At 35.3% G+C, this 14,468-nt stretch overlaps 2 protein-coding genes across 2 annotated transcripts; both read right to left on the minus strand.

Annotated features, from left to right (window-relative positions):
• Positions 1 to 1,484: 1,484 nt before the first annotated feature.
• On the minus strand, positions 1,485 to 2,636 carry LOC112004811 (F-box protein CPR1). Its single transcript, XM_024037038.2, has one exon. It carries the CDS (start codon positions 2,634 to 2,636, stop codon positions 1,485 to 1,487), a length of 1,152 nt encoding a protein of 383 aa, XP_023892806.1.
• Positions 2,637 to 5,513: 2,877 nt separating this feature from the next.
• LOC112004824 (F-box protein CPR1) lies at positions 5,514 to 6,665 on the minus strand. The gene has a single exon (XM_065777587.1). It carries the CDS (start codon positions 6,663 to 6,665, stop codon positions 5,514 to 5,516), a length of 1,152 nt encoding a protein of 383 aa, XP_065633659.1.
• Positions 6,666 to 14,468: the final 7,803 nt, after the last annotated feature.

Genomic DNA, 14,468 nt, shown 5'->3' on the forward strand with positions numbered 1-14,468 from the left:
GTCCCTTTATATTGTTGATGAAATAATCATACATTTTCAACTAGACTGCTCAAATGATTTAGGAAGAGGCAAAATTCTGCTAATTCCTTTTTTCCACAACATAAGGAACTTTTTAAAGAAGAGCCCTTTGGACTTGCCTCTAAGTAGTAAAACCTAGAAGCAATTGACCCCACCCACCAGAACAAATTTTTGAGTAATCAAGGGGCATTCACCCCTAATGCGTTAAGCAATTTATACTCATGCCCAAGAGCACGAGTATACAGATGCTTTAAAACTTAAAAGCATAATCTTCCAAATGGGAACCAATTAGGTGTTCAAACAAGTGAAGTAATCAGCAAGTAGGCAAATAGGTAGAAGTGTTATGTGTCCTCTTTGGTCCCCTAGCAACTAATTAGCATCAAGTGAAATTAAGTTATTTGCCACTAGCTACAAAACTTGTAAGTCTACCACAAAGAAAAATTTAAGCAAAGTGCAAACAGAAATTGACACAACTTATCACATTCATGAGGAACTTCCTGGTTATAAGATTGATCATATAAATCAGTTGAATTGCCTGAACTGGTAACCATAACAGCATCACCCGAGCTTTATGAACCAAGTCTCATATGAGGATAGCAAAATCCCAATTTCTTTCTTTAGTCAATGCACAAACAAAGAATATCTGAGAGCTTGATATCGCCAATTACCCTCAGTTTTCCCCCAAATTCCATATGATGATGAAAACTTCATCAAAACGGCACTTGAGCCACAAGTACTAGTAACAAGAATCCAGTTCACCTAAGGCCAAATGCTAGTCCCCAATAGCTAAGTTTGTGGTAAGTGATAACAAAACCAAACTAATTTTATGCTTAAGCAATAATTCACACCAAGACCCTTGATGAGAGCACTAGAAAAGGAAGTTCCATAAACTTACACGGTCAGTGTTGGAAGTGCCCTTGTTAGCAAGGATCAAAAAATCAGAAAATTTAAGCACTATATTATTCATAACAACTTACAAGATTTACCAAAAGTGCAAAATCCAAACAATATTTACAGTATTTTACTAATTTATCAGAGAGTGACCACAACCTTGAGCACATCTATCTATACTTTCTAGATTACAAGTGGCAGGAAACATGAACTTGGCTTGATCAATAAGCTTGCTCAAAGTTGACAAGCAACGCTGACCACTTTCTTTTTTAAGTAATAAAATATTACATTAAACAAAATTTGAATTGAGGACAAACAATTTTAAGTTTATATGCTATGGACTCAACTATCACCTCAGCATAACCGACAATGACCACAACCTTGATAAGCTATTTATTGTAAAGATAAAGTCACTTGATTAAGGTAATGAATCAACAATAACGAGAATTTATAAAACAGTGTCATATTCATATCTAATGTATGATATCATCAATGCCAAGTATATATAAAGAACAAAATGAAAAACCATTAAAAAAGTAAACATGAAATGCATCTTACAATCTTACCTATTCTCGTTAGTATGTTACTGCAACGTTGGCGGCCTTGTCAAGCAAAACTAGACTCTCAATGTAAGAATCAATAAAAGTACCGTGACCTCCAATCATCCTAAGATACTTAAACTCTTTGCTCTCAGGATTCCAAGAGACAAGTTTTCCTTCACCAAATACGAATAAAGCATCCCCATTCCTCCTAAAACCTATTGGCCTTACAATGGCCTCTCCGAAATCAAAATCAGCAGTAAAAAATGGTGTCCATGACGATGCAACACCATACTCTTTCATTATATATATATTGATCTGAGGCATCTGATCAATCCCTACCGTTATTTGAAACCCAGCAATGGAATTTCCATATGCAGAAAGACGAGTCCAGATCACCTGCCCTGGAAGTTCCGGCAGCAGAATTTGGCGGAAGACCTCGTCCCCCAAATCGAACACCAAAGCAAACGGTTTGTTATCATTAGTGAAAGCAATCCAATGCAGTGCCCCATTGGCAAATGCCGGTGGCACAGAACTAATTATAGCGCACATAGGAGGCAGAGAAGCAGAAGTACTAAGCATTCTCCATTCACCAGCGAAGAGTGAGTAAACATCGACCACGGGTCGAGACTTTACAAAGTTCGAAGGACTACCCAATATGGAGCGAATCCTGACCACTTTATAATCGTTAGTTTTTGGATCAAATCCAAACCCAAAAGACGAGCAGGACGCACCGTGTGTGTCGACGGTGACATTGGGATAAGGAAGTTGGAGAAACTTTCTCACACAAGGGTTCCAGAGAAAGATTCCCTTAGCGTGATTGGAGAGGCATATCAGGCCGTTACAAGTACCGCGGGCATTGTATGTTCCGTGATGGGGGTGCTGAGGAGCATGGAAAGGGGATTCAAAGCTGGTGTATACAATGAAATCAGGATCGTCTTCTTTATGCAATGTGTAGACTTGTTTGTCATTCCGTGAGAGGCTTAAGAGGAGGAAGAGGTATTGGTTTTTGTTGTGGGAGTGGTGGAGATGGGTGGAAATGAAAGTTGGGTTTTGGATTAGGGATTTCCAGGTTTTTGAGACAGAGGTACAGATGATAATGGATTTGATAGGTAGGAAAGTGAAAATATGGGCAAGAATCTCATCAGGAAAATATCCCCATCCAATTGACTTGTTGCTCTCTGACATTGCCCCCGATTTCAAAGAGAGAGAGAACCAAGGTTAAGGAGTTTGGAGAGATGGCGAGACTGAAGTCTGGACTGAAACGCAAAAAACCTTTCTTTTTCTTTTTCTTTTTCCTTTTAATATTGTTTTTGTCCATAATATTTATTTGTATTCTTTGTTTTTTTTTTTTAATATTTTTTTAAAAAAAAATTATTTTTTATCACAAACCAATATCCCTTTAACAAAACCATGGCTGACACCAAAAACTAAGAAGCAGTCCCCACAAGTTATACAGGCATGAACTTGGAGGGAATGTACAGACTAGCACAGTGAGGAGGAAATATATCGTAAGTTAAGATGTGTTTGAAATAATGTAACAAACTAGCATCTCGAGTTTGAGAGAGTCGATTTCAATCTAAAACTCGAGGGTTAAAGACTTGATTTCCACTTAGTGAGCTGGGAGTATGATGCCACATAGATCTCGAGTCTTAAAGACTTGATTTTGTACTTGAAGAACATCAGATTTGAAGAAGTACAGAGGAAGAATGATTTGAAGAGGCTGAAGAGGCACAATCTGATCTGAAGAGGAAGAACGAAGAGACGATTTGAAGAGGCACGGTCTGATCTGAAGAACGAAGAAACGATTTGAAGAGGCACGATCTGGTCTTCAGATCTGCCGTCAAAGAACGAAGAAGAAGAAGGAAAAACGATCTGACGAAGATGAAGAAACCCAGTAGATGAAGAAACCTAGGAAGATGAAGAAACCCATAACGAAGGAGCTGAGGACGAAGAACAACAGTGAAACTCGAGTTCCACGTGGATTTTGATCCACATCAGCCAACACCCCTTACAAATCGAGACTTAAAAACTTGATTTTTATCTTAGAACTCGAGTTTTAGACACTTGAAATGCTAGTTTCCAACATTATTTTCCAACGTGACAACTAACTAAATTTTTTTATATTTAATGTTATTTGGAAAAAAAATTCCATGAACTTGAAGGTCTTGACTGAATGCTAACTTTTTAACTAGAAGATAGAAGAATGTGTATGGGAATTCATGAAATGGTCTTTTGTATACCATCTTATAAGTTAATAGAAATCATTGAAAGAATAAAGAGTGAATAAGAGTAATGACACTGAACAGAAAATCTTAATCCTCACAGCAAAGTTTGGCAGCCTCCACAAAGAAAGTGAGTTCAAAAACAAAAATCAGAATTTTATATATATACATCAAGCATTCTATTTGATATAAAACACTAAGATGTAGATTGGAAGTGATAGCACAAACAAACATGCACAAAGACTCAAACATTCACAAATCCTACTTTGTCTTCAAAATTTGACACTAATGTAAACTAAAGATTTAAAGGGAAAGGAAAAGAAAGAAAACTCCGACATCAAAATAAAAGACATAAAGTCCCTTTATATTGTTGATGAAATAATCATACATTTTCAACTAGACTGCTCAAATGATTTAGGAAGAGGCAAAATTCTGCTAATTCCTTTTTTCCACAACATAAGGAACTTTTTAAAGAAGAGCCCTTTGGACTTGCCTCTAAGTAGTAAAACCTAGAAGCAATTGACCCCACCCACCAGAACAAATTTTTGAGTAATCAAGGGGCATTCACCCCTAATGCGTTAAGCAATTTATACTCATGCCCAAGAGCACGAGTATACAGATGCTTTAAAACTTAAAAGCATAATCTTCCAAATGGGAACCAATTAGGTGTTCAAACAAGTGAAGTAATCAGCAAGTAGGCAAATAGGTAGAAGTGTTATGTGTCCTCTTTGGTCCCCTAGCAACTAATTAGCATCAAGTGAAATTAAGTTATTTGCCACTAGCTACAAAACTTGTAAGTCTACCACAAAGAAAAATTTAAGCAAAGTGCAAACAGAAATTGACACAACTTATCACATTCATGAGGAACTTCCTGGTTATAAGATTGATCATATAAATCAGTTGAATTGCCTGAACTGGTAACCATAACAGCATCACCCGAGCTTTATGAACCAAGTCTCATATGAGGATAGCAAAATCCCAATTTCTTTCTTTAGTCAATGCACAAACAAAGAATATCTGAGAGCTTGATATCGCCAATTACCCTCAGTTTTCCCCCAAATTCCATATGATGATGAAAACTTCATCAAAACGGCACTTGAGCCACAAGTACTAGTAACAAGAATCCAGTTCACCTAAGGCCAAATGCTAGTCCCCAATAGCTAAGTTTGTGGTAAGTGATAACAAAACCAAACTAATTTTATGCTTAAGCAATAATTCACACCAAGACCCTTGATGAGAGCACTAGAAAAGGAAGTTCCATAAACTTACACGGTCAGTGTTGGAAGTGCCCTTGTTAGCAAGGATCAAAAAATCAGAAAATTTAAGCACTATATTATTCATAACAACTTACAAGATTTACCAAAAGTGCAAAATCCAAACAATATTTACAGTATTTTACTAATTTATCAGAGAGTGACCACAACCTTGAGCACATCTATCTATACTTTCTAGATTACAAGTGGCAGGAAACATGAACTTGGCTTGATCAATAAGCTTGCTCAAAGTTGACAAGCAACGCTGACCACTTTCTTTTTTAAGTAATAAAATATTACATTAAACAAAATTTGAATTGAGGACAAACAATTTTAAGTTTATATGCTATGGACTCAACTATCACCTCAGCATAACCGACAATGACCACAACCTTGATAAGCTATTTATTGTAAAGATAAAGTCACTTGATTAAGGTAATGAATCAACAATAACGAGAATTTATAAAACAGTGTCATATTCATATCTAATGTATGATATCATCAATGCCAAGTATATATAAAGAACAAAATGAAAAACCATTAAAAAAGTAAACATGAAATGCATCTTACAATCTTACCTATTCTCGTTAGTATGTTACTGCAACGTTGGCGGCCTTGTCAAGCAAAACTAGACTCTCAATGTAAGAATCAATAAAAGTACCGTGACCTCCAATCATCCTAAGATACTTAAACTCTTTGCTCTCAGGATTCCAAGAGACAAGTTTTCCTTCACCAAATACGAATAAAGCATCCCCATTCCTCCTAAAACCTATTGGCCTTACAATGGCCTCTCCGAAATCAAAATCAGCAGTAAAAAATGGTGTCCATGACGATGCAACACCATACTCTTTCATTATATATATATTGATCTGAGGCATCTGATCAATCCCTACCGTTATTTGAAACCCAGCAATGGAATTTCCATATGCAGAAAGACGAGTCCAGATCACCTGCCCTGGAAGTTCCGGCAGCAGAATTTGGCGGAAGACCTCGTCCCCCAAATCGAACACCAAAGCAAACGGTTTGTTATCATTAGTGAAAGCAATCCAATGCAGTGCCCCATTGGCAAATGCCGGTGGCACAGAACTAATTATAGCGCACATAGGAGGCAGAGAAGCAGAAGTACTAAGCATTCTCCATTCACCAGCGAAGAGTGAGTAAACATCGACCACGGGTCGAGACTTTACAAAGTTCGAAGGACTACCCAATATGGAGCGAATCCTGACCACTTTATAATCGTTAGTTTTTGGATCAAATCCAAACCCAAAAGACGAGCAGGACGCACCGTGTGTGTCGACGGTGACATTGGGATAAGGAAGTTGGAGAAACTTTCTCACACAAGGGTTCCAGAGAAAGATTCCCTTAGCGTGATTGGAGAGGCATATCAGGCCGTTACAAGTACCGCGGGCATTGTATGTTCCGTGATGGGGGTGCTGAGGAGCATGGAAAGGGGATTCAAAGCTGGTGTATACAATGAAATCAGGATCGTCTTCTTTATGCAATGTGTAGACTTGTTTGTCATTCCGTGAGAGGCTTAAGAGGAGGAAGAGGTATTGGTTTTTGTTGTGGGAGTGGTGGAGATGGGTGGAAATGAAAGTTGGGTTTTGGATTAGGGATTTCCAGGTTTTTGAGACAGAGGTACAGATGATAATGGATTTGATAGGTAGGAAAGTGAAAATATGGGCAAGAATCTCATCAGGAAAATATCCCCATCCAATTGACTTGTTGCTCTCTGACATTGCCCCCGATTTCAAAGAGAGAGAGAACCAAGGTTAAGGAGTTTGGAGAGATGGCGAGACTGAAGTCTGGACTGAAACGCAAAAAACCTTTCTTTTTCTTTTTCTTTTTCCTTTTAATATTGTTTTTGTCCATAATATTTATTTGTATTCTTTGTTTTTTTTTTTTAATATTTTTTTAAAAAAAAATTATTTTTTTGTGCTTGAAGCCTTGGAAAATATTATCATGTTTTCCGGTTGTACCTTTGTCCTTAAAATTTTAAGATTATTTTTTTTGAGAAACTATTGAAAAATGTTTTTTTTATCATCCCTAATTTTTAAAAATATATTTTATATTGTGAATTTGAATTTTGTTACTAGTTCACCTCATGTGTATCAATTTTTTTTTCCTCTTTTTAAATGTAATAGCTCACATCAAACCTATCAATTTTTTTTTTTTTACAAGATATAATTCTACTCTAGCTCTTTTGGAGACTTAAGTTTCGGCCATTACTCCTCACACCCACAAGTACTTATACTTGTGGAGTGACCATCGCACTAGAGGTGTACGGTAATAACCTATCAAATTCTTTAATATTGGAAAAATAGTGTCACCTCTCTAGACCCAAATTAAAAGTTAATGAGAATTGACAAAATGGCAAAAAGTATAATGTTTGATAATTTCAGACAACAATTAACCTTTTAAAGGTCAAGAGACAAAAAAATAAAATAAAAAATCAAAATTCATGCAAACTTATCAGAATGGAACAACATTTTGGCCTTTTTTTTTTTTTTTTTTGGTTTATAGGATTTGAAACTCCTAGCATTCGCTGTATAATGAGATTCGAATTTAAGTACCTTATTTGATGACAAGACACTTTTTAGTTGAGCCAATTATGGTTTTGAATTGTTAGTTAGTAGTGATGTGAATCGTTCATATAAGTACCTTAGTTCAGCTACAAAATTCTCTTTGTCTAAGTTCATTCGTTCTTTTTCATCCAACAAACTCCAGCAATAACCTTCCAACCTTGGGGAGGATGACTATGGACCATGGAAGAACGATACCTCCAAATGGAAAGGAGTGATCTTTTAAACCAAACGGCATGATCTACACTACACAAACCCATCATCTTTAAATATGAGTATGAATCTCGAGATTCTTGCCTTCCATCATTGTCATCATGTCCATTATACCATGACTTCAATAATTATAAATGCAGAAAATCAAGATGGAGGTGATTAGAAACTAACTTTATATAAAGACCATACAACACCACTCCAAATGTATGAAAGAAAACCCATGGGAACTCATGTTTTCTATATTTTTTTGGTATTTATGAGTTTTTTCATAAGTTTCAGAGAAGTTTATGCTAGCACTATACCGATACCACTTCAATTGATTGAGTGTTATCTTATTATAAGTCTTCCAAAGCTCACATTTGGATGAGTTGCTCCCTCTAGATACTCTTCACCGCCAACTAGTATTGTTAATTTGTTAAGTATTTTTATTCTCGTGCATTAGTTAGTTGTATTGTTAATTGGATCTGATAAGGAGTGTTCCAAGGGCACAGGTTAGAGTAGCTCATTTAATAATATGATGAAGTTTTAAAGAGATTAGATAGCTCACTTAATGGAATATTTTGGCCATTTTATGTGTTGTAACTATGTTAAAATCCTAATACTGTCATTTGTCTTTTTTCGCTAAACAAAAGGGGGGACAGGGGCGACTATTGTGATTCACCCCCCTAAGCATGACCATAAGGGCACCTCTCGCTAGAGAATCTTGGATTAAGCCATAGTTACTAATTGTAGTCGGAGGTGACCACAGACCTCACCCTAGTCCCACGAGAGAGCTAGAAGGGCTAGTTGCAAACAGAATCCCACAGTTCACCCATTGGGACTTGGACATGGGACCTGGTGCTCCCGCGTTCACACCAAGACCGCTAGGCCACCTCCCTCGGCGATATACTATCATTTGTCTTAATTTAAATGTGTTAAATAAATTTTATTTCTTTATTAAGCTCAAAAGTAAAAGAAGAATGACATTAACAAATTATAAGATCATTCGAGCATCTTTGCGATAAGATTACTAGTAATTTTTGGATTGAATGGCATATAAAGCTTCATAGGTGGATGAACTTGGAGTATGGTCCACCTTTTCTATAATAATAATAATAATAGTAATAATACAAATCACTTTTTTTTTTGTTAGTTAGGGTGTTACGGGTTTGTGATTTATCATATGATTAGAGGGATAAAAATGTTGAATTAAAGAATTGATTATTAAATACGTTCAGTGGCATAATCCACATGGCTTTTTAATAATAAAGGTGATTAGAACATGACTCTTAGTAATAAAGGTGATTGGATTATCATTAGATTAGGGTGAAATACCTATAACCATTAAGATTGAGTGCATTACTGGAAAATCCTTCCTTGGGATTAAGGTCAACATCTTGAATTTGAATCCTCAAAGGTATACAATTGTCATGATGGCTGTCAATTAACGCTACTAGGACTTCGATGGGGTTGAAGCTATCAATGACTAAACTTACTTGAGGGACTATTTATGCTTCTCCCATGTAGACCGCTTAAGTATTAATTTATATATTTATAACAAACCATTCTATATAGATGCTGTAAAAATTTAAGAGGTCTTTCATGTTCGCTCTTTTTAAAATATATATATATATATTTTTTTTTTTTTGTTTTATAAATGAACATTTTTGTTATTAACTTTCTCCTTAACCACTATAGATCTAGAGAGTATTGATTGTGCTCTGTTTTATTTGTACACGGTGTGGACCTTAATGTTGCTTGCAAACACTACAACAAACTTGAGTTTTTTCAATATATTTTTATCTACGGTCACTAAAAAATGTTAATAAAAACCTTAAACTTCTACAGTTATACACAACTGTTGAAAAAAAAAATAAAGAAATTCACATATTTATTTCCACAGTTGGTATAACAACTGCTGAAACATGTGTTAAAAAAAATCCACAGTCAGCATAACTGTTGAAATAGGTGTTAAAAAAATAAATAAATAGAGAAAAGTTATATCAACAGTCAGATAAATGTGGAAAAAAAAATAAATTAAATATTTTATTAACAGTTATGTTGAAAATAAAATCACGGAACTTATATAGTTCTACAGTGTTTTTAAGATTTAAATCTTTAGTTTTTTTTTTTTTTTTTTTTTTAAAACATAAACATAAACTTGTACTTATATGAAAGAATGTAATTATTATGTTTCAAACATAAACTTGTGCGAATATCAAAAGCTCCAGCTTAGTAGCGTCTTTTGACCATAAAGTCTGACCATCCCTTTATCTTTGTTTCTACATCTATTAAACTTACATTGCAAGTACTCTATTTTAGGGTCCGTTTGGTTCCCGTAAAATATTTTTCAGAAAATATATATTTTTCAGAAATGCTATTTTCCGGAAAAGGAAAATATTTTTAAGTGTTTGGTTGTTTTATGAAAATAGGTGTGGAAAATATTTTCATGTGTTTGGTTCAATTAGGAAAATGCTATTTTCCTACAACAAATTCCGGCAGCAAATTCCGGCCACCACAACAACAACAACAACAACAAAAATTCCGGCAACCACAACACCACAACAACAACAACAACAATAATCAGTTCATCAAAAAAAAAAAACAACAACAACAGCAATCAAACTTTAAAAAAAAAAAAAAAAAAAAAAAAAAAAAAGCGCTGAGAGATCGAGGAAGAGGAAGCGATCGACGGCGCGGCGCGACGCAGCGACGACGATCGACGGCGAGGCGCGGTGCGACGACGATCGACAGCTTCTGGGTTCGCTGGTGGGAGATCGAAGGCGAGTCGCGATAGACAAAGGCTAGATCGCGAGATCGAGCGGAGGTGATCGAAGGCGATCGTCGGCGCGGTGCTCGGGGTTCGACGGCGTGGTGATCGAAGGCGCGGTGCTCGGGTTTGCCGGCGACGTCTCCGGCGTGTCTGGGCTCGCTGGGTTCGGGGTGCTGGTGCTCTCTTTCTCTCTTTCCCTCTCTCTGTCTTCATGCTCTCTCTTTCTCTCCATTTTCCGGAAATCATTTGAAGTGAAAATGATTCCGTAAATCATTTTCACCCTTGACCGTGAGTCAACTGAAAATGATTTCCGAAAAATTGCTTTTTCCGACGCAACCAAACACCGAAAATATAGAAAACCATTTCCGGAAATGAATTTCACCCAAAACAAACGCAGCCTTAGTCCTACTTCATCAAATGTCTTTAGATTCTAGTGCATCTCACCAATTTTCTAACTTGGCATTAAGTCCGCTTCAAGTTTCGTCCCCCAAATTATATACATCAATAGATTATCTCTTAAATCAATTTTGTGAGTTCATCCATTGTTTTGAGCGTTAGACCTTTAATGATAAAATTCTTATTATATAAAGATTGAATGTGAATAGAATAAATATGTTGACTAACTAAATTTTAAATAATTAGTTGTTCTCATTTGTGAGATTATTCTTTCTAAGGAGTGGTGGAATCACTTTGAAAACATTTACAGGATTTCAACTTAATTATAAAATTTTTCTAATGTCAACAGGACAACCAGAGTAGGCATTCGAAGTATTTAAAAAAATTTCCTACTTACAAATAAGGTGTTGGCCGAGTTTGAAGAAATGAAAAAGGTGCTTACAACAAATAATTCCAATTTCAAGCAGCGTTCAAAGTATATTCAAGAATCTTTCAATAGCATTTAAGAAATTTGCTTTCAAAAAGACTTGTATGTGAGTATCACAGTAAATTTATCTCACATTGTTGGAGCAAGGGTAGACACTATCCATTATGAGATTTGTTTTCTGTTGTTGTAGGATTTTAACATGTTGGAGTTATGTCCTAGAATATCTTCATATCATTTTCTATTTGAGTTTGCACAACTACTACACAGATGGTATAAGGTGGCATTGAAAAATGAGTATTTTATTTCTACTTATTTTTATAATTCAATAATAAGAGGAATAGGATGGGGATTTAAACCTCATATATTATTGTTTTTGTGTTTTTTGTTTTTTGTTAGAAAACAACCCCCTCCAAAAAAAGTAAAATATTACAAGGTTTAATACTTAAAATTTTGAGTTAGATCCCTAAAAATATTAACTTGAATTTAATTATTTATTAATCTTCAATGAATGTAATAAATTGCTTATAAATTTTTTTATTAAAAAAAGCATAAATATATGTTTACACATTACCGAAAAACATTACCAACATATCACATTAAATATTAATGAAAAATACCAAATAAAATACGTCAAATTCGAATGTGTTTAGAACTGTAAAAAAGGTCTAATAAAATCCACGAAGCAAATTCTAAGAAAACATAAATTTGCTAATAACAGAATATACAACTAATGTAGTAATATACGATGTAGCACCAATAATGCCACATAGCTGCAATTGAGACTCTCTAGGGTTTATATCAAAAAAATTAACTGGAATAGCCAGGGTTGTGATATACCAGATAGAGGGTAGAGAATTCATCAATATTTTTAAAAATAAGTTTCATTTTGAATTAAAATTCTATTTTCACGTATTCAGCACCTTATAATTTTGAATTAGATCAATAAAAATATTAAATTGAATTTAATTATTTATTAATATTCAATGAATGTAATAAAATATTTTTTTTAAATATAAATATATGTTTAAACATTATTGAAAAACATTACCGACTTATGGGTTTTGTAAAGGCTGTAATTGACTGTGGATATTTGGAATGTAGATATACAAAAGTTATAAGTGTATTTTGTTTTAAAATTATGGAAAAAGAGAAAGACACATTCTATATTAACTTTTATTTTACAATATTCCTCCAAAGTTATTATTTTATTTCTCATTACTTGAATTGTATAATTATAATGGATATGTATGTTCAATTTATAATTGTTACTACTTATCTATAATCGACAAGATACAATTATATCATATAAACAAAGAGGTTTAAACCATTCCTTGAAATTCGAACAAGAAGTAATGAATTTTTCCAAGTGCTTGGATCATTATTCATGATCATGAAATAATAAAATTAAAAAAGGCCACTAAAAAATTACCATAAATAAAAACTTTTAGCACATCTATCTATACATTGTAAATTAAAAAAAGGCAGGAAACATGAAATTTGCTTGATAAATAAGATTACTCAAAGTTGACAGTCAACATTGACCACTTTTCTACTATCAGTATTAATTGATTATATTAAAGAAATTTTAAAATGAAGATGAACAATTTTACGTATACAAGCTACATAGTCAACTATCACCTCAATATAACCGACTACAACCACAACCTAGATAGGCTACCCACCGTCACAAAGCCACTTAACTAAGGTAATCAATTAGTAATAATAAGAATTTATAGAATAGTGTCATATTGAACAGAATAAATTCATATCTAATGTATAATCAATTCCAAGTACATATAAGAACAAAATGAAAAAATTTTTTTTTAGAAAGAAAGCAGGAAATGCATCTTACCTATTTTCCTTAGTATCTAAGTGCACCGTTGGCAGGGCAAAACAAGACTCTCAACATAAGCATCAACAAAATTCAAAGAACGGAGCCTTCTGGAGCAGAAAAACAAACTTATATACGCGTACAAATGTTACAACCAAGGTAAAAAGAATAGGCTTTGATGGGATAGCAAAAATTTCCATTTATGGTTCGTCCAGAGGGGTCGTCCATGGTCATCAGTTAGCCAAATGGCCAGACCGTCTATGGTTCGTCCAGAGGGGTCGTCCTTGAGTATTGATCAATTGAATAAACCTCGGAATCAGGTCAGAAGAGTCGTCCATGTGCAAAGCTCATGGACGACCACACAACATCAATATGTACACAGACTTGTCCATGGGCAGAGCACATGGACGACCCTGTGACACTTGGTAAAATTCTGGAATTCTGGAGCGATTAACCAACCCGTGTTCATCGCTAGCAATTTCTCCTAAGTATGTAACTTCCATCAGCGGTTACTACTTTTGTAGCTGTTGGGGAAGTTATTTCTGTAATTTCGGACTTCCACGAATCTTGAGGAAGTTATTAAACCAAATAACTGCCCCGAGGTTCCTTATATAAGGGCTGGTCTGAATTAGGCACAGGTATGCAAACTATTCTGACATTACTATAATACCGTGATAATTTCACTAGTGAGGAAGATACTAACTTAGCCATCGGAGGGTCTTAGGCTAGTCCACCCCGGTCTCCTTTGACAGCGTGTTCGTTTTTCAGGCATTCGCTATCGTTTTCAGCCCATCAAAGCCTAGTTGTTCAACCTACTGATTTTGTTCATCATCAGTTGGCGCCGTCTGTGGGAAAGGAAATTATCTATGAAAACTTTAAGTTTGATAGTCTATTCTTCTTCGATAAAAGGCTGTATGGTTCAGACTAGATCAAGGGCCACTAACCCAGGCCACCAAGAGAGTAAGGATGCTTCCAGCCATCCCAACCGAGATCGCCAATCAGCATCTGACATGCAACCTCCTTCCATCCAACACATACAGTCCATGGCAGTCGCCATGGCGGAGTTAACTTGTCAGAATCAAGAGTTAACTAGGGAGATAGAGAGGCAGCATCATGAAGGACATGTAGAAGAACAAGCCCAAAGTCAAGAAGATAGAAGGGGAAATGCTGAGTCCGAGAACCAGCCCAGGGGCACCACTTCGTAAAGGGTGCCAAACTTGGAGAAAGAGATGGATCAGATGAGGAAGGTTATGGACGAGATGAAGGAGAACATGAGAAGGACGAATCCCATAGAAGATTTGGTTCACCAAACAAATTCCCCTTTCACGACTTCCATCAATG

The sequence above is a fragment of the Quercus suber genome, unplaced genomic scaffold (genome assembly GCF_002906115.3).
Source record: "Quercus suber isolate HL8 unplaced genomic scaffold, Cork oak 2.0 scaffold_160, whole genome shotgun sequence".
In the NCBI taxonomy this organism is placed as follows: Eukaryota; Viridiplantae; Streptophyta; class Magnoliopsida; order Fagales; family Fagaceae; genus Quercus; species Quercus suber.